The sequence below is a fragment of the Amphibalanus amphitrite genome, unplaced genomic scaffold (assembly GCF_019059575.1).
Source record: "Amphibalanus amphitrite isolate SeventyFive unplaced genomic scaffold, NRLGWU_Aamphi_draft 000333F_arrow, whole genome shotgun sequence".
NCBI classification, from domain to species: Eukaryota; Metazoa; Arthropoda; class Thecostraca; order Balanomorpha; family Balanidae; genus Amphibalanus; species Amphibalanus amphitrite.
This window is the reverse complement of record NW_024881828.1, coordinates 473,616-500,122: the sequence shown is the minus strand read 5'-3', so window position 1 is coordinate 500,122 and position 26,507 is coordinate 473,616. Positions and strand designations below refer to the sequence as shown.

The 26,507-nt window shown below is 49.9% G+C and overlaps 2 protein-coding genes across 6 annotated transcripts; both read right to left on the bottom strand.

Moving 5' to 3' along the window:
- Window positions 1–503: 503 nt before the first annotated feature.
- Window positions 504–17,510, bottom strand: LOC122388732 (autophagy-related protein 9A-like). Of its 4 annotated transcripts, none has more exons than XM_043380110.1 (15): window positions 17,444–17,510; window positions 14,409–14,682; window positions 13,506–13,683; window positions 12,820–13,138; window positions 11,993–12,154; window positions 9,508–9,598; window positions 8,575–8,759; window positions 7,125–7,303; window positions 6,235–6,366; window positions 4,982–5,135; window positions 4,052–4,174; window positions 3,575–3,852; window positions 3,141–3,332; window positions 2,600–2,750; window positions 504–2,316 (listed from the first exon to the last, which is right to left on the bottom strand). In XM_043380110.1, exons 2-15 carry the CDS (start codon window positions 14,602–14,604, stop codon window positions 2,131–2,133), a joined length of 2,526 nt encoding a protein of 841 aa, XP_043236045.1. In that variant the 5' UTR covers window positions 14,605–14,682; window positions 17,444–17,510; the 3' UTR covers window positions 504–2,130. The 4 variants fall into 4 exon arrangements, with proteins under 4 accessions (XP_043236045.1, XP_043236046.1, XP_043236044.1 ...); XM_043380111.1 differs by having other exon boundaries at window positions 12,820–13,024; XM_043380109.1 differs by lacking the exons at window positions 14,409–14,682; window positions 17,444–17,510 and having other exon boundaries at window positions 12,820–13,024; window positions 13,506–14,240.
- Window positions 17,511–18,390: 880 nt separating this feature from the next.
- On the bottom strand, window positions 18,391–26,365 carry LOC122388725 (secernin-2-like). Of its 2 annotated transcripts, none has more exons than XM_043380094.1 (9): window positions 26,211–26,365; window positions 24,655–24,821; window positions 24,122–24,309; window positions 23,626–23,825; window positions 23,115–23,242; window positions 22,342–22,423; window positions 21,710–21,807; window positions 20,489–20,650; window positions 18,391–20,108 (listed from the first exon to the last, which is right to left on the bottom strand). In XM_043380094.1, exons 2-9 carry the CDS (start codon window positions 24,814–24,816, stop codon window positions 19,881–19,883), a joined length of 1,248 nt encoding a protein of 415 aa, XP_043236029.1. In that variant the 5' UTR covers window positions 24,817–24,821; window positions 26,211–26,365; the 3' UTR covers window positions 18,391–19,880. The 2 variants fall into 2 exon arrangements, with proteins under 2 accessions (XP_043236029.1, XP_043236030.1); XM_043380095.1 differs by having other exon boundaries at window positions 26,123–26,291.
- Window positions 26,366–26,507: the final 142 nt, after the last annotated feature.

The window sequence follows — 26,507 nt, the reverse complement described above, 5'->3', positions numbered from 1 at the left end:
CAGCGGCTTAGCAGGGGCACCAGTCATCACATGACTAACCAAAAATAAAGCAAAAAAAAAACTGAAAATAGGGCACCACCAAAATTAAGTGGGCGAAATCCGTTGAGGTTTTAATTTTGGGCATAGGTACTAGGTAGGGGCACCACTTCGATTCATGAACCTCCCCTTTCCCGAATTTCCCGAGTTTTCCCGAATCCGCCCCTGGTACTAATACATCAAATTTAAGGGGGGGCACCTTGCTATTGGTGCCCCCCTTGCAGAATCCAAGGGGGGGCACGGTGCCCCGGTGCCCCCCCCCCCGTTCCGCCGCCTATGGAGCATGAAGTTTCCTCAGGCAGCACGGGTTCGCTCAGATTCTATAGGGCTCTCGAGGACAGCTAACCGTAGTCAAATTCGACGGCTACAAAAGAACATATCACCTGGTTGCGTACAAAAGCCGTACTTCAGCTTCTAACTCCTCCTAGATCCGGCGTCTCCCAGAAGTGAAGTTCGTGGCACTCAACCAGGGCAGTATAAAATTTATTCTGGCATATTATCAGGCATATGGACACGGTGATTATGAGTAGCTTAAAACACGTTAATTTGCCATGTGACGCAGCGCACTCGACTAAGAAGAGCAGACGTCTGTCCATATACTGTCGGCGGCACAGGCACTCCCACTATCTCTCGCACACAATCGAGCCACGGTCCGACTCATCAGTCAGACATCACCAAGGGGAGCCACACCGCGCTCACATGAAGGCAAACCGACAAACACCTGCGCGCCTCACACGGCCACACCCAGAGCGGCCGGTGTGTACCGGCGGCGCGCCCGGCGCCTGGTGAGGTATTCGAACTGACTAGGCTCCCACCACGCACCGGTTCAGCTGACACACGAACCCGCCGGCCGGCCATCACAGACAGACCCACCGAGCTGCCAGCGCGGGGCGCCGCCGGGCGCGGACCCGTCTGCTCCCACCCGCACTCTCCCCGGCCCCGGCCCGCACTCTTCCCGGCCCCCGGCCCGCACTCTTCCCGGCCCCCGGCCCGCACTCTTCCCCCAGCAGTGGCGCAGGACCTCAGACGGACCGGCGTGCTAGCACAGAGCGCCCTGAGACGGCCCGCAGCGCCCTCCTGAAAGCCCGCTTGGCGCCCGCCTCCCTGCGACGTGGCAGCTACCCAGTGGACATAAGATCGCGCCATTGCCAGTCCGTCTCCATAAGGAGACCAGAGAACGCACTTTTCACATTAGTGGACTAACCACATAGTGGGAACGCAGTCCCAATTGTGACAGTAAAACTCGTCTCTTAGTGCCACTGAAGCGTTGTGAGCGTTACTAAGAGACAAATACGAGCGCAGTATTGACTTGCGCGGTGTCCTCAGGTGATACGTAAGCTACGTAAGGTAACACACCGCGTCGGCACACTCAAATCGGTGTCCCATGATACCTACCGTCCTAGTAAGTCACGTGACGTACAGTTGGTGACCACGTTCCCCACGTGATATCTGAAATGAGAGTCACTACCTACAACACGCGAGTTTCATAAGGTCAGCGATTCTCAAAAGCACACAATTTTCTGTACGAGCTCATAAACGCCCTTCAATCGCGCATCCTATCCCACCTCTTTTATCCGTGAGGGATCACCTACAGAAGTAGCTCGTACGATTTGCACTGCACACTTATACATTCTCGATAACCGCGCACAAATGACAAAAAGTCTACCCCACCCTCACTAAGCCGTGCCCAAGCCTCGGTCACCCCGAATTCGTGCGTCGTTGCTCATATTTCTCAATGTAGACACCGTCGTGTGTCGATCTTCCAGCCTCTTCCGCCGTAGTCGTATGTGTGATGCGTCCTGCGCCATTCTCGCTGCGTGTGCTGGCCAAGCTCCCAATAAGGCTGCCCTTCACAGACTTTCTCCACCGTTTCCCTTCCTGAAGCTCATCCCTTATTTCCTCCAATGGCCCAGCCAGCTACCATCACGTCCTATTCACACTACCCCACTTAATTATCCAAACGCCGCATACCAGCCCGTGTCACCGCAGACCGTCACTCCGTCACTTTATCGTCACGTCACCGGCCGGCGTCACCCAGCGTCACACCCAGTGCCGGGGCGTCGCGTCACGCGGCGGCCGGCCCGACCACAGCCGCTAGGAGGCCGTCCGAGACAGGTCCAGCAGCGGCTCATGCTCGCCGCCGCGGCTCGACGACGGTGCGTACCGGACCGAGGTGTCGCCGCCGAACTCCTCCATACCGTCCCTTCGGGGCGTGGCGCCGCCGTAGCCCGCCCCGCCGGGAGCGGTGCCCAGCCGACTCTGCTGCTGCTGGTGCTGAAGCTGGGGACGGGGAGGGAGCGTCAGCTGGAATGGTCAAGAGAGTCATGGGAAAATGACGAGGGAGCACATGATAAAATGAAAAAAGCTTTAAAATGATACGCAAGAGACTGGCAACATCCCGATAGGATGTGGGAATGCTGTTCTACATTTGGACATTTTGCACCAAAAGAGGAAATACATGACTCTAAAAAAAACAAGTTTTCAACGCGTTGCATTTTATCAATTCATTTAGAGTACGGTGCCAGTGCCACGCTGCCGTCTCCGCTGTGCCCCCAGCCCTCACCGTGCGCTGGTGGATCTCGTGCATGTAGACCGCGCTGATGGCCATCTCTGCCGCGTTAAACTCGGGCACCTGACTCCGGCCCAGTCCTGCAGCGGTCGGCCGGAGCAGAGAGGCCTGCAGGTCCGGCCGCTGGTACAGGCCCTCGTGTACGCTGCCGGGGTACGGGGCACAGTCAGCGGTTGATCATTGGTATGCAGTTATGCACGACGTACAAAATCCAGATTCCCCCATCATCTTTCCTCTCTTTCTCTCATCTAGTCAACACAAAACCCGGTCGTCACCCTCCTCTCTCGTCCTAGCCACTCACAAGTCACAAGAGTTGCCCGACAACCTCCCTCCCTCATTGCACTCAGCAGGCCAGCAGATGGCCCGGCCACCTCTCTTCCTCCCCCTTAAATGGTTACTAACCGGCAGAACTCCCTGTCTCGTCTCCGTCTACCTCCTCACTCCTCATCTAGCCAGGAGTGACACATGTCAGTCTTCCTTCCCTGTCTGCCGAGCAGTTATCCCTGTGGGTCTCCCCACCCCTCTCCTTTCTCACCTGGCCAGCAGCGAGCCCTGTCCGTTGAGTGAGCTGCCGCCGAGCGCCGTCGTGAGGGGCGGTCCGTACTGCTGACAGCCCACGCTGCCCAGCGCCTGCAGTGACGAGAAGAGGGCGTTCTCCTCTGCCAGTGGCGGCATGGCGCCCAGGCCGGCCTGACCCAGACAGGCAGCGTCACGCGCCCCCTGCGCCCTGTGGAAGGAGGGAGATTCCAAATTATCATACACGAGATAAACGTATCCGCAAGACGGTCTACAAGACACAATAGACACAGTACGTCCTGCATTTCTGTGAAGAGCGCGTTCACCACCAATACCCATTCCAGGCCGCACGCACCCGCTTCGGCTCTCTTCATCTAATACTAGCCATCCGCCATGGTCCGTTCATCCAATATCTACTACAGTCTACAACCCACCCCGACTTCAGTGTCTCACCTCAGGGTGGAGATGTAGATCTCTGAGCTCTCCGGCGGCCTCCAGCCCGGGTTGGTGATGGCGAAATGCACCAGCGACAGCTCCGTCTTGCCATGGTCGGCGCGCGTGGCCTCTTCGGCCGGCCCCTCCGCCACCGGACTGGGGCTGCGCTGTTCGCCGCCCGAGCCGGGCTCCACTGAGTCGGAGCCGGCCGGTCCGCCGCCGCCGCCCGCCGGACGCCACGCAGGGTGGCCGTGGCGGCGCACGTCCATTTGGGCGAACGAGCACACGTCACCCACCTGGGGAGGGAGGGAGGTCAAACAAATGACCACTGACGAAGCACGCACGTCTGACGAGACGACATAAGGAAAACAGTCCAACTGAGGATATCACAATGAAATAAAATAACAGTCCGACTGAGGATATCACAATGAAATAAAACAATCACAATCAGCTGCTGAGGTCCGACAGCTGACCGTAACGACAGTCTCATCTCACCCCGATGACATCGACGGTGAAGTTGCGGAAGAAGTCGACAATGTCCAGCGACTTCTGTCGCAGGTAGAAGCAGAGGATGAACGGCGTGACTATCGGCGACAGAAGCTCCTCCATCAGAAAATACTGCCGGCACAGACCCGACGACAAATCACCGTCATGCGTGGCAAAATACAACACACATCAAAACAAAACCAGTGGTAAACGGTGGTCATGAAAAAGTCGAAAATAGGACGGGCACGGCCGACGTGCATGTAGTTATATTTAAGGTCATAGATTCATGTTATCTATGTCACAGTTTATTCGGATCTAAATTGACATCAGTTGAAACCTGTTAGAGTTTAAGCCAAGGCAGCTTATCTAGGCTGACAATATCCATGATAAGAGATATCGCCTCTGCATGAGCTCCTGTGCACGCTCAGCCCAGCTGCTGCCACCGCCGTCCTGATCGATATTCGTGCCGGCACGGAGACACCGGACACTCCCTGAGCCACGCCAGCCGGTCCAAGCCGGCCGGCAAACCCGGCATGACTGGCCCCCATCGACCGACGCGCCAAATTTAATGGAATTGGATGCTATCAGTGAACTTCAAGCGAGCCAGACTCCCTGAGCGCAGTATCAGTATACGAAAAAAACAGCTTTAGTTGGATGGATCACAGCCGCGGCTTTCCTGGCAGATGACGCTAAGGAAAGGAAGAACACTGAACAAGTTTCAAGCCACTAAAATCGCAAAATATTTCAAGTTTTCCTAATTGCAAGATTAAATGCATTAGACAAATGCCTGTCACTCCCAGCAAGCGTAGCCGCAACTCATGGTGTCACATAAAGCCACGCTCACGGCTCATTAACTTCACGAGTAGCAGCTAACAGCACACATCCATCTGCCTTGATCAGACACCAACCACTCCAGCCCGGTCCCCCACGCCCACTCACAGCCTTCAGCTGGAACATCTGGCTAAACTCGTGCATGACTCGTCCCGTGTGTGCCTGGCCGCGCCAGTGGTCGGGCATGTAATGGACGTGGGCCAGCACCGCCGCCATCAGCTGCTCGGGCGCGAACACCAGGTTCTCGTCGGCTATGAACACCCTGTGGAGTGGTGAGAAGGGTCAGTGACGCAGAAGACAAGTTGGAACTGGTGAGTGAGGAAGCCAGTCAGCGTAGATAATTAGGTAGTAAGAATGATACAGAGGGATAGGCAAATATTTGGCGAACACAGCCAGGTAAATATGAGCATTAGCTGTGTTCACTGACACCATAGACGACGAAGATTCTGTGCCGCCCGGCCCCGAAATGCCGTTCGTAGCATAGAGGTAGAGATTTCTATGATATCTCTGATATGAGCGGGATTTCGAGACCAGACGGAAAATAAGATTCGATATTCTAGATGCCAGCGAACAGAGCTATTTAACATGAATGAAGGTGGCGAGACCATCTGTCCCAGTAAGGACAGAGTAACAGGTAGCGAGAGCTGCATCACGCCCGTCCACCAGGTGGGGCTCGGAAATGGAAGACCGACATAAAATGACGCCGTGCTTAGTGACTGTGGTAGAGCCAGCGAAATACAGGTCACGGTATGACGCGAACGCTCAAGTCGCGACTGTATTATAGACACTAACTCTAGTCATTTCTTATGGAGCAATGCTCCTTCCGTTAACCGCTTAACAACACACCAGTGCCAACGCTGGAGTGCTGCGGCAACGTAAAACACCCGTCTGAACAAAGTAAAACGACTGTTTGAACAAAGTAAAATGACTATTTGGACAAAGTCCCAGCCAGCATACCGCTCACACGAACCGTGCCGCAGCATGCACTAGCGTCTACTGCCCGACCATTTACAGAGTACTGGCACCCATAACAAAGTAGCCCGCGCTTCCTCACAACGGCAGCGTAGCGTCAGTCAGCCGCCAACCCGTCCGCCATTCAGCATTCACTTTCAGTCATCATGAGTCAATCAGCAAAATAAAACCGTTAGCGCGTCCGTCAGTCATCTTTCAGTCATCCAGTCATCCAATTATCGCATCTATCTGATAGAGCCGTCAATGCGCCCATCTGTCAGTCAACCGTCATTAACTCATCACGTCTATCCCACATCGCGTCATCCGTCAATGCATCAACCATCCGTCATCTGTCACCCAGTCGCGTCATCACGACCGTCATCCGCGTCATCACCCGCGTCATCACCTACCTGCAGACGGCCACCAGTCCTCCGAGCAGCGTCATCAGCGTCAGCACGTGCTCCACCGTGATGACGTCCTCGTCGTAGATGGTCAAACCGAGCAGCACCGCCAGCAGCGCGCCGGACACAAACATCACGTTCCTGGGGCACGGCGAGGGGTGGTGAGGCGGGAGGGTGGAGATGGGTATGTGGCGTTCAATGATGTCTGACAATGACGCCCGAGGTGGGAGTGGTAACATGATAATTTCAACGCAGATAAGCACTGTGTGCAATGAGGTACTCGGCAGAACGCAGCAGTGTACCTACCTAATGGCAAATGGAACACTTCAATCGCATGAATGCCTTCTAAATATATTCTGAAACACCTCTTCTAAGACGCAAGTACTTCCGTAGAGACGGGCGTTACCCTGCTGCACAATTCACCGCAATTGCATCGCCAGCTTAACTGTAGCAGCCAGACGATGCGCAGCCGGCCACCCACTCGGCCAGTCAGTCGGCCAGACAGCCCGGCTACGTCGGTCGGGAAAACAATATTCGACGGTGCACTGCCAGCCAATTGACAGGCTCATTCCATTAGACTCCCTAGTCCCAGGAGAGCAGCAGCTGTTCCGCGGCCGAGAAAGGCACCAGACCGAGACGCTTCCTTGAACGCTGCGGGCTTCCTACCTACCTATTTCGGACGGGCACTCTTCCTTGAACGCTGCCAAAGCTTCTTCCCTCCCTACCACCTATCTAGAGTGCAGCATCCACATGAGTATCAACTACACATGACTAAGCAGGTAGCAGCAGAATATGACTGCAGTAAGAATTCATGTGTCCTAATTGTGTGTCTCATATCTCATGTCTCTATACGATTTCTCCTACGTCCAACCGGCCCCTGAAATCCCGTCACTACTCACTGCGCAATGATCTCGGTGAAGGGCGTGGTGAACGAGTCCATGTACTTGTTGGACGCCTTGTATCCCATGTTCAGGCGCGCCTTCAGCTCGTGGTCCAGCTCGTTGAAGTGCCGCAGGAAGAACCGACCGTACAGCGACCAGCGGCGCATTCCCAGAGAGCCCGGCTCACGCTTGATCAACTGAAAACAGAAACACACGAAGGGAATGAGAATGATTTCACATGCCGTGACCAAGTGCCGGTGTATTGATCTATAAAACGACCAGAAAGTGAAGTGATACAAAACAAACGAAAGGCCGAGTGAAAGCAGAAAGAAAGAAAGCCTTGACTTCAAGCACTCATGCAAGCGAAATTCCCTCAAAGCAAAATTAGACACAGTACATCTAACAACAATGTCTTTGAAGTTCGCTCATTGCGGGAACATTGGGCGGTCTCCAGTCCAAAGCCAATCTAAATTCGCCAGGGACCGCGGTAAGTGCGACAAGTTTCTCGGATATGACATCACATCCCAGGCTGCAGTGCGGTTATTTCTGAGAAACTGTAGGGTTTGAGCTGGATGCCAGTGACTCAGGGGTCAGATAGCAGGGCGGCAAAGGTCACAATACGGGCCGCACGGGAGGATCAATAGTCATTGGGGCGCCACACGGTCGGTGGCCGGACCAGCGGCTGTGGCGCCGGCCGGTCGCAGCCCGTCTGCGAACGGCGTCACCTGCAGTACGCAGCCCCGGCCTGACATGCCAGGTCTGGACACGTTCAACACGCGGGAGCCACACAACAGAATTATGCTGATTATTTAGGGACATATTTGTGTTATGAGGTTATCGGTGGAGCCAACAAATAACCAAATGCACTTGCTTTTATTGACGTTTCGGTTTCAAACAACCTTCGTCAGAATAGTTACGTCAGAATAGTTACGTTAGTTACAAGTTACGTCTCATATTTCAAAAATGCCCATATTTCAAACACTATGTGCATTTTTGAAATATGAGACGTAACTTGTAATTCTATTCTGACGAAGGTTGTTTGAAACCGAAACGTCAATAAAAGCAAGTGCATTTAGTTATTTGTTGGCTCCACCGATAACCTCATAACACCAGAATTAACCGGTCAAGCCCCCTGGCAGCCCCGACGGTAGCCACCAAAGTTCATACAGGTTACGCGCGGTGAGGACCAGAAACCGAAACCTATTGACTCAGAAAAAAAAATACAGTAGCCTGCTTCAATGGATAGTACCCAGGTTGCTGCTAAGGAAACCTACGAGGATCTTTATAAGTCCAGTATCATCGATCGACGATGTTATCACGAGACGCCTTTCTCCACAAATGACACAAACGCCCTGTCAAATCGTCATCGCTCTATGTATGCAGTAACCAGTAACCACTCTCCTCGCACATTGTTGCGCATCTGCTCACGGCCCATCCCACACAGCGTCGTGGCGACACTCGTCCTCACCTCTGCATAGTTGTAGAAGCAGTAGAGCACCTGCCAGAGCAGGATGACGGGACAGAGCACCAGGTTGATTACACCAACCCAGAGCACGCGGCGCGCCAGCTCCTCAGACAGCTGGCGCCGCTTTCCCACCCGCTTGTAGTCGGCCTTCAGGTGCCAGTTGTTCTCGAACGGAGAGCCGGGTCCCCCTGAGAGAGAGACGGACTCAGGTCAGATGATGGCAGTTGATATCTCGAACGGAAAGCCTAGCGCCGGCGGACGGACGGCAGGGGACACGGGCGGGTGAGAGGCCTGTCGTGGAGCGTTACAGGAGAGGAAATGAACTCAGAAATAGCTCTGCCACTTATGAAATAATGCTCCGTGACCGAAAATAGCATACCAAGCTGATGAACCAGAGCATAGCGCTAGGCCTGCCAGCTAATCAGGACAGATATATGAGATCATCCAACCAGTCTGCAAATTTAGATACGTGAATCGCACAGAAACCTGGTAAGACGTGGAGTGGACTGACCACCACGATCTATGATCTATAAGGTAAGCGCTAGCTGAATGAAATAAAACAAGCATCAGATGAGCTCAGGCTTCTGACATTCACAATTGCAGGACAAGACAAAATGCCTTCAATTCCACAATGACGGGGACTTTACCGTCAAAACGTTACAGTACCTCGCGTCTCTAATACTATAAATGATCAATTATGACACATCACTGTCGTAAACACCAGCACAGAAAATTCAATTTTCACCATCCCAGTGAGCCTAACCAAGCCACCACTGGCGCGATGAAATCCAGTTCCACCCCTGATGGCCCCTGCCCCGGACCGGGATCAGTCAATGCGTATAGCGTTGGTGGCGGTGAGATCGACTGCTTAGTGTGTTTGCATGTGTGAGGGCCCCACACCCACGCCGATGGACTGCGACAAGAGGGCTGACTCACAGAACAGCAGCAGCTCCAGGTTGTACTTGAGGCCCTTGCTGAGGTAGACCACCTCACCCAAGCAGGGTACGTTGAAGCGCAGCGGAAGGACCTGTGAATATGAGCCGATGTGTCAGTATGGGGCAAAAAATCAATGGTGTCTTTTAAAAACACACTGACCGGCGGAAATATAATAATAATTTTATAACTTGGCATCGAATCAGCTGTTGAAATCAATCTATCGAACGATGACTGGCGCCAAGGTTATGTGCCCCGTATCATCGCAAGCTTTTCATAAACTATTGATCAGGGCCAGCCCGTCCCGCGATAAAATGCCGCGCCGCCTAGCCTACATGATGGCTTCAGAAACACGTCATGGGCCAGATCAAAAGCAATTCCAGACGAATTCACATTGACACCGCAGATCGAATTTGATTCGAGCTTCATATGCCTTTGTGCAACTGTATGGAAGTTCGCGGTATGCAGCGGTAGTTTTCAACCGTCGACAAAAAGAAGGCAGCGACAACATTATAACAAGACTACGCCACTTCCAGCAGGACCCTTAATCATTTGCATGTCGTAAACGAATTGTCTGTGTCTCGAATAATGTGCTCTACAAAGATCAATTGGTCCATGGGTCATGGCTGAGAAAATCATTCATCAGGCGATAAACCAGCTATGTGTCTGGCATAACCGCGCAATAACAAGCCAGGATTCGCAAAACCGTGCTCTGGAGCCCGCAAACAAACCCATTATCCCCGATCATTCGGCCAAATGCCTGCTCCCCGCTGCCGTTTTACGATGCGCCGCGGTCCATTCGCGCACGGTGCAGAGGTCGTTCACCTCACAGCGGGGATGGGCGAGGTCGTTCACCCCTCGGCTGGGACGGCAGGCTCGTAACGTATGCAACAGCCTTGGCGAAACGACGTCTCATCCGGCAGACCAGAAACTGACAGTGCATATTTTGTGCGTATACGAAGGCAAGCCTGACCGCTTTGAAGTGCCGATGGAAAATCACACTAATTATGCGTCGAAAATCATATTCGAGTTCTGAAGTCGGCTTATGCTTTAAAACTCATTTTGCGGTAGACTCGGAACATAACCGTATCATGCATAAAACGTTTCCACCAAATATCGTGACCCCCAAATCATAACAAATTTATCAGCCAAGCATATACAAATCTATCTCAGAATGGGCTTACGGTCTCATACATTGACGGCTCGACGACCGCATGCTGTGAGCGCGTGATTCAAAGTTCACTCCGCGCAAACACTTCGCTCCACTACCACCCACGTGACCAAAGATGCGGCTCGTCACGTCGGCGAACGCCCCCCCCCCCCCCCCCCCCCCCACCATCCCGACCTTCCTACCCACGCGAGATAGCCACTGACACAACACGGAACGCCGGTACTGATACGGCCGGACAGAATAGTGCGGAGAAGCACAGCCATCCTCGCAGAGCGTTACTAACAGCGAGAATCTAAATGCACAATGAGTCGGCTAGGATCATTATATAACTGAATCTGAAGCGAAACAAATGGGAGAAAAGTGTGGTGATATTGGGTCGAAGCAGTACGAGATGAACCCGATACGCGCTTATACACATGACATATGACCCCATCGCGAAAATAACGTGCCCAAATTAACACCGACTGATAAACTGTCAAAAGTTAGCAACGCCCGGTCATTTCAGTTATTTCGGTCCACTTCCCGGCCGGATCAGATGTCTCTCGTAGATATCATTTAGCGTCTCGACTCGGACAACTGATACCCACACAACGACTTGGCACCGCGCCAGAGGACGATCCGCCGCCACGGCGGGGTCGCACGCGGAAGGTAGATGGCCCAGATGGACGGGAGACAAAGCTATCTCTGTCCTGACAGACGGCCTACCGCTGTATTGACGACTCGTACACACAAAAAGGTGCTGCATGCGTGGGTGCAGGACACACTCAGGTACACCCACACACACATCGCATCGCAGCGGAAGGCCAAAGTCAACACCTCTGTACAGAGTATGTTGAAGTCTTGTGTGCGTTTAGACAAGAGGGACCTCTCAATGAGAGCGACGCAGTTACCCTTGGCGCAGTGTAAAGCGGAATGCTCGGGTCAAATTGCACGGATAGATTTCATCGGTCGTATTGGATTTCAATCACGTCTGGCATCCATTCGAAGTCCAGCGAGCGATTGTGTGTTTCGTAGAACCACTTACTGCAATCCCATTTCCAAAGGACACGCAATCCAATGATGCGAAACACAATGAAATCAAGCTGTTCACAATAAAGCGTTCTAGCCGCGGCACTGAAAGCGACAATGAAAGCGGCACAAAAAAAAAACTGAACACTGTAACAACGCTTATCCTTCACTGCTATACCTTAAATACATGATGGCGTCTCTTGCCTGTCCCGCCACACCATTGCCCATAACCAACCGTCATCGTCATTCAGCATAATCAGACCATCCTAAGCGGACCAGAAAGCCGTTGAAGATTCTTTCATCCCTTACCTGCTTGTTCACCATTGCCACCATGTAGTTTTTGAAGCGCAGGATCCGGTTATAGATGTCCAGTTCAGTGAGATCAGTCTTGTGGATGCACATTTGCTGCTCGTGCTGAACTTCCCTGAGTCGCTGCTGCACCTCGTACCACGTGTGGTTGTCCAGCTCAGACTGCACGGGGAGAAACGGACAATGATGACTTCAGAGTACGGCACAGGGAGCTCTGACGGGTTGCGATCGAAGCAGTGTCCTAGGATCTGAAAGTTTGGGTGAAACTTGACACCCTAACCATAATAATTTTCCACTCCTTTTGAGGAAAAATACAGATATTTTTCACTCTTTCGTGTTCAGCGAAACCAGTAACGTTCTAATAAAGTGACAGATTGTTAAATTTTGCCAACAATTGTGAGACATTTTCAGTGAATTTCCTCCTCACTCGTTCATACAAGTTGTATTTCCCACTCTGTCAGTGAATTTTCGCTTTTATTTTTCCACTCCGCACCCTGGCCCAAAATCAATCCTAGGACACTGGATCGAAGGCAGTAAGCGGTAGGGGTAGTTAAGGTCTTACAGAGTAAGCAATGTTACTGAGCGGATATTGGAGGTCAGGATCATGAGCAAATATGTCAAAGCGCACACCCTGCATGGCGCACGCATTCAATGGACTATTTTGGCACACATGTGATCAATAATGCAATGTCAAAACTCTGTCTGCCTTTTACATTCACGACTCACGATCGAGTCTATTTATCGTTACTGGTCACAAGTCCTTCAGAAAAACTGCAGTCCCATTCCAAACACTAGCCATCCACCGACACCCGACCCGACCAACTCACATCGCTGATGCCGAGCGCCGCGTTGAAGAACACCTTGATCTCCCAGAACTGGACAAAGTTGTAGCCGACCTTGACCATTCTCAGTAGCCAGAAGAAGGCGGCGACCAGCAGACAGAGCACCACGGAGGCCGGCGGCCGGGCCATGCACTGTCCGGCCGGCAGCAGGACGTCCCACAGCGTGGTCTTGCCGCGGTGTTCGCTGCGACTGCCGGCAGCGGGCGGACCGAGCGTCGCGTACGGTGAGGCGGTACCGGCCGTGTCGATGCCCAGCACGGCCACCAGCCACGGAGAGGAGGGCGGAGACGGACAGGCCGAGCAGCTGCCGCCGCACGGCCCAGGCACGGTGAGCGGACAGGATCGGCGGATGAGTGGATCAGGGTGGAGTCGTGGAATGAGAGCTGGTGCGTGGGATACTTTTAGTTCGGGATCGATTGGCATTCTACCCACAGTCTACACTAGACTTGGACATGAAAACAGCTTAATTAACATCAAAGAAAATGATGCTATCCAGCTTATGAGCTTTATCAATAAACCGAACGATTTATGACAACTTCCCCACTCGACAACTGAAAGCAACAATAGCACCGAAAGCCTGGTCGTTACAAAAGCCTGGTAAATTGTCGAGTGAAACGACTTCTCTAAACCTTACGCTACCCCATCCCTAAACATCACTCCACATGACTCACTTGAACAGACGATCATAGTCGACGCACGTCACCAGGAACAAAGAGAACGTGACGACAAAGAAGAACTGGAACAGCTCCAAGAACTGGCGTGTCATCATGCAGAGGAAGCCGTGCTGCTGGTGGTACTGGTACACCCGCGTGAAGAACGTATCCAGGTCGTCGATATGATTCCAGCGCGCTGCCGGCGAGAGCGGACGCGACGTACGCTCAGAGGAGTCGGTGCGTTTCACAGGGGACGATCGGAGTTTGAGTGAGGAGGGACGGCGCCAGGAGAGTCGCCGGCGGCTGAGCGAGCTCGGGACGCTGGAGGCCGACTCGCCGCCCGAGTCGCCGCCGCTGTCCACGCTGGTAAAGGTGGCCTCCCGGCGCGGCGGACCGGCCGGCCGGCTGGAAGCCGTCAGCGCCGAGCGAGCGCTGCCCGGGGAACGAGAGCTCACCCGCGAGCGCAGGCTGCCCGGCGAGCGCGAGCTCTCGAACTGCGAGCTGGCGAACGATCGAGAGCTCGCCAACGAGCCCACAGACAACGGCATGGCGGGGATAGTGGTGATGGGCGCTGGACGATGGCCTCACGCTCTGGACCCGGATTGTTTATCGGTTAACGACAGCGCGAAGAATAATTCCAGTGAAAGCATATGTTACATTACTCAACGAACGGAAGAAGCCGAACAAATACATCCTTAGAACTTAGAACGGTGTGCGCAAGAATAAAAATGCAGAAAGAAAAGACGACAAAATTTGACAGCATCGACATCATTTCACTGCATATAGCACGCATCGTGATCATTCACGAACCTCCGTTCAGTAAGTACGTACATAATCTCCGTGAAATTTCGGCATCTCCACAACACTCGCAATCAAATGGCATCTTTCAGTTAGCGCCACGAAGTGGCTCGAAATACGTACCTGGATTATGGTCTGGTACATGGATCACATGGGCCGGCCTTTTCGGGAACATATTGCTGGCAGGCCCCTGGTATGTGGCGTGGCTGGAGGGTCCCTGATAGGCCGTGTGGCTCGCCGGGCCCTGATAGGTGGCCAGGCTGGAAGGGCCCTGGTAGCCATCGCCCTCCAGCGGGCGGTAATGCGTTTCCAGTGGCATTGCCGCCCTTCTCAGTCCAGCCACCGTTGTATCATACGAATTGCTTTTCACTGGAGACTATTGTCGCGCATTGCAATCCTGCAAACCAAGTACAGAGTCATTGAGCGGCGGGGAAGCACAACGGTACCAATAAGGAAAACCGTGATGGTCGATTCTTCAGTCAGCATTGCACAATGCCTTGTAAGCCATTGCAATGAGCTAGCTGTCATTAAAGTGTATCCAGACAGCAGCGATTGGTTTGCATTCTGAAAGTGCGCGAATTGGAAAGAAATGACCGCCCACGAACTTCGATGATTAACAGTATCCGGCATTCTAGAGCCCTCTGGTAAGACTCAACGATAAGTGTTGGAATATTCTAATAACAGTAGCAAGTGAAAAAGAACATGTTATACATGCTGGCTGCCAAATTTGTAGAAAACTGACCCAAACGCTTGCTCATCAGCTGCTTTACTATTCAATGATACAGCTAATGAACGTTCTTTGTAATTTTTGGTAATCGTAACAAAGACACATTTTCGAAGAAAGCTTGGGTACCGTAAAGTGGGGCTATTTGAGACAGTGGGGCTAGTTGAGACAGTATTTAAAATCGCTATAAAATGAAGATCGTTTGATTCTTTTGTGATGTTTTTCTTCAGGGAGGTGTGGAATCGAGCAGTAAATCGCCTGGCCAAAAATTGAGCACAAATTTCAAATGGTTTTTATTTTATAGCAATTTTAAATACTGTCTCAAATAGCCCCACTGTCTCAAATAGCCCCACTTTACGGTACGCTCAATACCGGCATTCACAGGACTGGACTGCCAGGAGGCGGGGGAGGGGGGTGGGGGAGAGAAAAACGACGACTCGGCGACAAAGACCATTTGGCAGAGCTGTTCTGTCAGGGCCGTATGCAGCGGATGAGTGCGTACCAGCCTGGTGGCCCGCCCCGACACCAGCCGTCGACGGCTTGTCACTGCGACTCAAAAGGTCAGCAACTGCTGCTGTCACTGAACAGAAGGCAGTGCGGTGGAGACCAAACGAACGAACGATACCATAAACCGTTATCGCGGAAAACACAACAAAGGAAACTAAAAATATACGACCGGCATCAACAGGCACTACTGCTTGGAAGCCATCCAAAGCACGTCATGTGCGACAAAAGTGTTGCACAAGCACAATCTATTACGTCTTGAACGACTTATGGATTCATATCCGCAATTATATCAGACTACTTTCATATCGGTGAACCAGAGGCTGACAAAGTGGTAGGGCGTCGGATCCGTGGTGTCGCGCAACAAGCTCTGCTAAAGCATGAGCCCAGGCCATTAACCAGCAACCACTCATCGACCTAAGAAAAAGAATATGGGACTGGGGAGCTCACCCCACAGATCTTGATTTGAGGTCCTAAGCAATGACAGATCTAGTTTTTCCTCATTTTATTCATTTTGAGGTCATGGATCTAAACATGATTTATGTTCAGACCAAGTCCAACAGGTAATTTTCATTGGGAAATATTAACTATAATAAAACCAAATCTGAACCCTTGAATGGAAGAAGCAATGTGCATTTAACAGCTCTAAATATTGATACAAATATAATTATGATTCTACAGCAAAATCAGATGAATAAATGGAAATATTTCATCTGTTTTTGCTTTAGAGGATGTCTATGAAAATGATATGTATCCATCCTGAAATTGATGTTTGCTGAGGCATAAACTGATTGAAAAAGATGATTTCAATGGCTAACATGCAGCATCATGCAGCAACTTGACAAACAATAGGAAACAAGTCTTTACCAGAAGGAGTGTAACAGGCTCTCTGACCTCTCCCTGCCCTGGTTAGCTTAGCAGAAGGATGCTTCCAAGCCTTAGCAGAGGCAGCTGGGGCCAAGGGGCTTGAGGCAAATTCTTCAATTGATGACTGAGTGATAATTTATTTATTTTTCCCTCAAATAGACAACTGTATTGCCTATTTACAGGCAAGCTCCTGCTCCTCCTCCTCCTCCTCCACAGTGCAGACTTCCTCCTTAGAAGTCTGCACTGTGGCTGTACTGAGGGTTCACCCCGCTTCTGTCGGACTCGGCACTTGGCATAGCTGAAGATGGCAGCCTTGAGATTGGTGTCGGTTAGCACTGAGAAATCAATCTTGATAGATCCCTCATGAAACCAGGATCATGCTTTTACCAATCATGCTGATGCTACCAAGTACCATGGTGGGTGGACCATGTTTCATACTTAGAACAATAATCACACACATCACACATGTCCCCACCTTTATTTTCAAGGACTGTAACATAAATAATAAGTAAAATCATCATCATATCATACAAATGCAATTAATAATTTCAAATGAATATGAGTGTCCTGGACCCCTGCGTAGCTGTAACTTAAATCCCACGGCAGAATCATGTGAATGCAGTATGCACCTTTACCTTAATTCATTTTACATAACAAGGACAAGAGGCATGAGTCATGTCAGTCTTATCTTGTATTAATTTAACTGATGGCCAAGCCAGTCAGTAACAAAACCATTTTAACTTGGACATCATTGATATCATCTGATACTCATTGCATTGAGCAATCGGAATGTGACTGGGCACAAAAAAAAATCCAAGTTAAAGTAATGAAAACTAGGAACAAAGATAGCATTGCCTTTATTTACATCAAATCATTCAGTAATTCTGAGAGGCTTGAGGTCAGTCTCAACTGTCTCAGTCTGCTACGCCACAATAACAAAGAGACTTCACCAAGGTGAGCACGAGTAGTTCGATACAGCTTCGACTACTTCAAATATTGAAACACTAGCCAAATATAATGCAGAGCATACAAACGAATAATTATTCAAAAGAAACGGACTTACCTTTGTTCCAACGTCCCCTTTGTTGTGTTAACCAAGCGACGCCAAGGTCGCGCGCTGTGATGACTGAGGAAATGTTTTGATTCAAGGTACAGCTAAAAGCCAAGCGATAAAACAGCTGATTCGCAGTCAGCTGATCCATGTCATTTGTGTTTTCTTTTATTCCCCCACCCCCCACGATCAGCCGCATGACATTGGCTAGAGGGGCTAGAGGTAAAAGTAAATAACAAGTATAATAATTGTCATATTGTACTTTTTCATGTTATATTCTTTCACAATCTTTTTTTTACTAAGCGAGCTGTCAGATATTTGTCGGGAATGTCACCGGCACCATACCGGCACACACTAACCCTATATGTATCTTTCCTTTTGCCCACAGGAAGCCATGGTCCATCAAAATACGTCAAAAATAGGTATAGCTTATGCTTCGATGAAAATCGCCGTTCCGTCTTTTCCATCATCAGGGCATCATTCCATCTTTCTCATGTCCAGGGCTGACCACCTGATCTGGGTTGGACGGTCACCTTCATCCGGAATGATTGTAGGATGACCGCGTCACCGGAACGACTCTCAAACAGGCGTGCAGCCGGGTGACCATTGGCAGGCGAGACTACTGTAACGAGCTAGCCCCTCGTTAACCAGGGCGGCCGCCCAAACCAATGTCTCGTCTCCCCCAGTCCCCCTAATCCTATCATCCGTCTGACTCCGGAAAGGTCTCGGCAGACCAAAAGGGCCATTTCATAAAAACAAAACCAACACATCGAAGAACATAATCCAAGGTTCGGACACCAAATTTTCTATAAATGGTTTCAGCGGACTGGGTAGTACAGGGGAGGTTCAGTACAAGATACTCATAAACACCGGCGAAGGATCCTGCAGCCGGCTGCGATTCTAAGCTGGCATGACGTCATCAAGGTTCACGAAGATGGACCGTACCAAACCAAACACCGTTACCGTGCTGTGTGTTTATTGGACATAACGCTGAGGCAATGCCACTGAAGCAGCCGTCAAAGTGGGACGGGGACCGGGCGCGGGGTGGGAGATTGCCAACACAGGGCTGCTCCGGCCGCGCGCGCTTCACCCGCTCCACGCTTAGCTTGCCAGGAATGTGCCCTTGTCACCGTGACAACCAATTAAAGCGAGACAGACTAGACAGAATACACCAATATCACGCGTATCACCGCATATCAAGCCGACCTCGAACCTCAGTGCACAGTTCGAACAAACTGCAATAAAAGTAGCCATCACCGATCACCCCCGGTGCAATACACATTCTAGATACCTGGACCACTCCAGAATCGGATGAAAACATGCAAACTAAGTCAAACCAGACCCATTGTATACAGATCTACGATAAATCATATCTACTAATGTGTACCTTACTACATTTAAACCGCAAGGAGGCATTCCATTTTGGCTTCATACACCAAAATGTGGCAAGATCAGGAGACAGCCCCGGTTTCCGCAAAAGCAATATCACATAAATGAGCCATCACATGGCTAAGGAACAATTAAGTACCCAGACAAGTCCAGATCACCAAAATGCAATTACAAACACCGCACAAACAAACACTATCTGAAACCTTGTCCAATGATTCATGTCTAAGTAAAGACATTAGCTCAGAAAGTAAGGCATTTATCGTTATTCCGGTACTTCTTGATGCCGAAACTGAAAATTTCTAACCGCAAAAGTTCGTAACACACTGAACAACAAAAATCACCATATCCCGACTTACATGATCGAATGGTAGACTCAATATCGGTGCAATAATTCGGCTGGGAAAGAGCACGCTGCCAAAATTCTAAGCTCAGATATAATGCGGTGAGGGCTTCACAATCAGAGCCCATAATGCAGATCTTCGTGAGAGGGAAACGGGCGAACACAGACGGGTACAATCAGCCTGGTCGGCGCATTTTGATATCGTGTCACACTTTCGATGTTGCTGGTAGCAGCACAAATGCTATCGAAACTGCAATAGCTACACCACACACAGCACCGGCCACCGAATACGAGTTTCAACCTTAATGCTGCTTTCCTAAATGCGGACGATGATGACCATTGACCAGTCAATGCAAATTCCAAAAGACCCATGAAATAGCATAATGTTGTAAACATTGTGATAGAGTTTTGGTGGCGATGTTGCAGTTGGGAGAAGCATTTTGCAAGAATGGCAAATAAACCTTCATAAGCAGAGGTTCCAAGCTAAAGCGTCTCAACGTCTTATTCCCTGCCATTTCTGCAGATATGCCGACCTACATTCCTTACAAGCAAAAGTGCCACCCTATCTTCCACCCTACTCACTAGTTCCACTCCCGTTTTAAAGAACTCTCTCCATTCTCAGATCAATCCCTCTTCCACGCATGTCCGCAGTTTCCGTCCGTCCTCACTCAGCCGGTCTTCAAGTTCCCCTCCCGCGCCTGCCAAAGCCACCCGCTGCGCCTACTTGTAGAACTGCAGCTCGCTTTCGATGCAGTCCTTGAAGAGGTCGCAGAGTTCGCCCGCCTTGTCGGCCGTGTACTGCTCGAGGAACTGGTCCAGCTCGGGCACACAGCGCTGCTCGAGCACGCGCACTTCGTCGTGACGCTCGGGTCGGGCGCGCAGAGCCGCGGCGTGCAGACGGTACAGACGGTGAGCGCGGTCCACCGGCCGCTGGAAACGCGGCACCGTCTGCCGCACGGCCAGAGAACGACAGGTTAGTTAGGTGAAGATGGATACTGATCGGATGGTTTACTACAAATAACGAATGGGACATTAAGCACTTCAAGGTCAAGGCACACAATCACAACCATAATTAATTTATTCCCACCGCTATGCATAAGTCAGAGAAATCTCACAAAAGCGGGACGATGTTTCTACCTCCAAATACAACCCTCTATCCATTTCATCATCAACAACATAGCAAAACAAAGCTGTCTCGCTGGCTGCCTGACGCACCAGGGCCCACCATTCACCAATCCATCCCACAGCTTCGCCACAACCAAACCCCATCACACCTGACCCTACCGAGCGCCACACACCCCACCCTCCCTCTCCAGCGGTCCTCTCACCTTGGCCGGGTCGTTCTCGATCTCTGGGCTCTGGATGTGGGGCGACACGCGCGCCCCATCCACGAACACAAACGGTTTGAAGACGGAGCGCTGCGGGTCGGGGGTGCCCGTGAACCAGTGGCAGGCCGGTCGGGCCGAGTCGGCAGGAGGCAGCACCGACACCTGAGGGAGGGGGAGATACAGTCAAACGCGGTGGGGTGGATGGGTGACGTGTTGATGTCTTCAGGCATCAAGAAAAAGGTTGTTGGTCAACTGCGCTGCATGACAGCATATTGTGCTTGAAAGGCACCTTGTGCTAGAAAGTCGTAAGCAGCTTCCAGGATTCCCAGTAGTCAGTACCAAGCAAGTATATTAAAAAATTCAACAACGTAACTCTAGGAGCATTCGCTCAACTTAAGTAATTCCTTGAATCAATGGCAACCAGCATACACATTACACACTACACAAACATTTCCGCGACTCGAAAACGACCTGCTGTAATAAAAAATGAGCCAGACACTTCAGTCAAACGATACAAATACGAAACCGAATGAGGTAACGGAAACGCAATCAGCATTTCAAACAAACCGTGACTCGCAGCTCCTGCATAGCTCAGAAGCCCCACAGTTCATCCCGGTCGAAGGTTAGGAGTACAGGCTGAGCTACACTATGCGTGACCGTCCAGGAAATTACGTGCGTGATCTGCAGATCCGTGATTGCGAGACTCCCTTGACATCGGTTTCTGCGTTTTTCCAGAATTTCCGTGAATTATTGTATAACGCTGACGTAAAAATAACAAAGTTCTAACAATTGGTTTCGCAACAAACGCTTAAGTCTGCTGTCTTCTATATTATTTTATCGATAAATAGTTTATTTTGTTTATAAAACATCAATAACACATTAAAATTAAAGAAACAATTATTAATTACGTCACTTGGATTCATACGGTGCGCCACCAAGTGCGCCAACAACTGTCTCATATCACGCAATCTCGCAGATTCTGCAAAAAAGTTCGTAGCTTGAACATCCTGACCGTCCTGACTATCCAGCATTTCCTGTACTGAACGTCCCGGATTTCCTTGACTGAATCTGCGTGACCCCAGTGTAGCCGACCCTGTGTATTTCCTATCAGCTGAACTTGACCTGCGTACCGATTTTCTGCAAAACCCGCAAACACGCAGATCACGGACACAGAATCCCGCATAGTGCAGCTAAACCTTAAGGAACTCGGCGGTGACTGACCTGACTGGCTGCCGTGTGGAAGGCGTCATCGTACGGACGACAGATGCCAGAGGGCTCGTCCCGCAGAACCGTCAGCATGCTCTCCACGTCAAATTTGCCTGTGAGGGAGAAAAAAGAATGTGTTAGATACAATGGGGATTGGGGATGGTATTACGAGTAATAAGCATCATGGAATGAGCAGGGGCGGCTAGTTGACAATATAAGCAAAAAAAGTGAGATGATTATCACATAATCATCGGAAATGAGTAGCGGGAAACAGATATCAGCCAAGAACTAGACTACCTAAATAATCTAAATCATTATCGAGCTTGAAAGATTAGAATGCCGATTTGTGGAAAGTAAGCAATAATCGGGTCGAATCGAAACAGGCAGTTATCGGCTGTCAGGCAGCCAGTGCCGCCGTGTGCTAAAAATCACGGGAATAAATCGATAAATCACATCGACAGGTCACAGAAACCTTGTCAACAAGGTCAACAGCCAACATCTCAACACACCAACGCACATACATCAGAACGGATAGTTGCAGTTAGCCTGTCGCAGCAGCAGGCAGTCGCGATGAAAGGAAACTAAAGCACACTCCACCCTATAACGGTGATCGTTCAGCGCCGACGGTAAGCGCCGCAGCTGCTTACCGTCGGCAGCGAGCTTCTCCATGAGTTTGCGCCCCTCGGTGAGGCGACTGCAGCCTTTCCATTCTCCATCCATTGCAAACACCTGCCGAAAACGGGGGCAGCGTGATTGGTGCTTATAACTAGTGCTTGTGATTGGTGAATTATAATGATGTGTTCGATGATTAGACTTTATCATCAACCATTACCAACACAGCAGGGCGAAATAACAATACATCGGACAGCAATACATCGGACAATACATCGGACAACAATACATCGGACAAATTAACTGCAAAGTGGAAGCAAAATACATAAAATGCCTGAAATGAAGATGGAGTAAGAGGCGGAATGTCTTCCCAAGCCACTAAAGGAAATCAATTTAAGGAGACCATATCAGCGGCGTCCGATCATGCATCAGATCGGACATGGCAGCAGATTGGCAGCGGAATTACCCAATTGAAATTCAAATTACGGAGAGCATGGCGCTATAAATTTCGTCGACATCAGGGTAATGTTGCGGCCACGCGAAATAAATGACTTTCCGCAGCAGCGACATCTAAAACCTTATAGAATCTTCAAGTACATCTCGAGAAGGAAAGCAGACAACCAAAACGACGCATCACTACGAAGTAGCGCAATGATAAGAAGCCACAAGAAATAACATCTTACTTGGCAGTTTCAAATGGCGTTTAGATTCATTTTGACTCGACCATTTAAGTCGAACTACCTAAAACTATTCAAAGCCCATTCGAAGGCCCCGCTCTGACCTCCCAGCTGCGCCCCGCCTCCCGCACCTTTTTGAAGCTGAACTCTCCGCTGCCGTCCCAGAGTCCGCGTGACTTGGCCTCCGACTGCAGGTCCGGGTGCTGCAGGTCCATCTCCGTATCAATGGTCAGGCAGTTGCTGATGTTGGCCACTCCAGCTGCGGCGGAACGCAGGGAGGGGAATGTTACTGACTGCCGACTGGTCACTAACCAGGCGCCAGAGCGAACAAACAGCAGGAACATGCAATTGCACAATGCACAATATATGACACGTTGATGATTAAACGATTGATTGAGATCCACGCAATGCATAAAAACGCTAAAAGGTCACCGGAAGGAAATGACTGAAAAATCATTACTTAATTTCAATCGGAAAACGGTCGATAACGCCAATCAAATAATAAAAAAGAAACTATTATGCCATCGCCATCGCAAGAGCATAGAACACAGTATACAACTATACATACAAATTACAGAGGCCTCTTGTTGCTGGCTATCTTCTCAAAATTTCTCTGAGCTCGGCCTCGTCCTCGCCACTCACCGGTGATGCGTTTGGCGGCCCACAGGTGTCCGGCCGTCTCCAGGACCCAGGCCTCGGCGCGGTCGGCCAGCAGGAACGAGTTGTGATAGACCAGGCTGGTGTCCGTGTCCGAACACGCACCGCCCTGGCCGTGAGCCGCCAGCAGGGCCGTGATGACCTCACAGCCCTCACGGGCAGTGGCCGCACGCTCCAACGCCAGACTGCCGGTAAAACGGAGGGGAAAATGACAACACCGAACAATTGCATATTAGAGTTTCGTCTTTCAGACAACAGCACTGAGCGCATTAACACGAATTTACTTTACATTATTTTTTTCCTGGTAAAGGAAATTACATATCTTGATTTATCTGGTCAAGAATTCCTCAAACTGTAAATATAGCAGTACCTATTCACATAAATAAAAGCCCATTTATCAGATATCCTAGTGACAGTCACTCGCTGTCCGCTGGGAGCTTTTTCCTGCAGATAACGATGCCTACCACCGGGCTCCACTTACCGGACCAGGTCCATGCCGAGCAGTTTCTCGGTCTTATCGTCATCCGACTGGAGCCGGGTCCAGACAGCCTCGTTGCCCACGCAGAGACCGTGCTCGTTGGCGCCCATCTCGGCACCCCACATCCAGGCCGGTCGGCTGAGCACCACAGCGTGTGTGGAGGCTGCCTGGTCTATCTCGATGTAGGTGCACTGTGGGTGTGACCATGAACAGGGTTAGATGAATGCTATTGAGACTTGAGGTTGAGGGAGACAGAGAGAAGAGAGGTGGAGAGAACCAGGCCAGCAAATGGTAGGCATCACTTGCCTTTAATTTGGAAAAGTGGAATAATGAATTCATGGCTGTCTGCACTTCTGCAGTAATGACCACTTTGCTAAGGATGCTTGTGATTTTTAGCTTAGTAGGGTTCATGGCAAATGAAGATATTGCAGTCAGCCTCTTGAATAAACAGTGGGATATAGATTGTGACTTAACTGGCCTTGGGGGCAGCCTCAAGGGACATAAAGAAAGGTGCTGGGTAGATTGCCTGTACTTGCCTGTACTTTGGAGCCTGCCTCATGAGTGGCAGCAGGGAAGTGTAGCACTTCCTGCACTTCACCCTGTGGTCTGTCAGAGTTCTTGCCAAACACAATGAAGCCTCTGTTTGTAGCAGGAGGCAAGGCCACAAAGGTGTCACAGGAGACCAGAGAGTCAGCCATTGTACCTGAAACAGGCATAATGGGTAACATAATTGAGCAATCAGCATTCTGGTTGGAATTACATAACCTGTAAAATTTCAACTGCATGAATCAGCCTGACACCTCCATATTATTTAGTATTTACTCACTGCATCAAAACTCATGCAAGTGTTATGGCCTACCAGCTCATCAAATGAACTGTAAGTATGATATGAAGTTCTTTGGAAGTCAATTCCTTGGGAAGCCAACAGACATGAATATTAATTTATCAAGCCTAATCAAATCAAACTGTGTTTGCTTGCAATACTATCATCAAAAAGCACACACATCCCATATATGTTATGCATATAATATTTTGGTGAATTTACATAATGAAAGTGATGCTGAAATTTACTCTCTGGAATAATAGGCACACTGGCAAAGGCTGAGAAGCTTGTTTAAAAAATAAAGCTAAATGACAATTTTAACAATAAATAGGTACCTAAGCCATTGTGTTATGTGTAAATGCAAAACTTTTGCTTTCCAGAAAGCAACAATTTTACCTAATAATATTCTTATAATGGCACACCATAAGAACACCAACAAGGGCAAATAATCACAAAAAATTCATGCATCCCCTTCATATAAAATGATCCCCGCGATGAGCTCAGCCTACTAAATACTAATCTCAGTCGGGGAAACTATGGTAAAATCTGCTATTTTTAGCAGTCTGCTATTTTTAGCAGAAATCTGCTAAAAATGGGTACGCATGTGACGTCATCGTACCCAAATATAGCTGATTTGGGTACGGCCCCATACAAAAGCAGATCTGCACCCTAATAGAAGCAAATGCGCATCAAATGCCTGGCAGATTCATGATGAGAATAGAGCTGAGAGTGTTCTCTGCTATTTTTGTTCAGATCCGACTATTTTCAAATTCATTATTTGAAAATAGTCGGATCTGAACAAAAATATCAGAGGACATTCTCAGCACTATTCTAATCATGAATCTGCCAGGCATTTGATGCGCATTTGCTTCAATTAGGGTGCATATCTGCTTTTGTCGGGGGCCGTACCCAAATCTGCTATATTTGGGTACGATGACGTCACATGCGTACCCATTTTTAGCAGATTTCTGCTAAAAATAGCAGACAGCTAAAAATAGCAGATTTTACCATAGTTTCCCCGACTGATCTCGATTGCAAATCATAACATTCCAAAAATGTTTAATGATGTGCAAATTACACATGCAATGAAACAGATTGAGAAAAACAAATCAATGTTCTAGCAGGAATGCCACACTCAGACAATCATGATCACCAAACTTGAACTGATAAATTTTGAATACCTTTTCAAGCTACTGATAGGCTGCAGTGGTTGGTACGGTTGGTACCTATATAAATCAATTAAGCAGCAAATAGCACTAAAACACTCACCCTCTAATAAATTCTGCAAAAAGCCCAGCTGCAAAGGCTGCAACACTGCAATACGGCAACAATACGGCAATCGGCGACAGAAATGCAACAAAATAAGCGAAGATGGCGCGAGTGCGACACTGGGCGGTACCCTATTCTGTTCTAAGGACTACCAGATTTACATTCTGAAGAAATTTCACCGAATCAACGCCGAGAGTTCATTTGACACACTTATTCTGCTGCTGGTGATTTGCTGTTTTTCGTACCAGTCGCACTTGACTGCTGCCAATGTGACAGTTGAACAGAGTTTTGTTATGA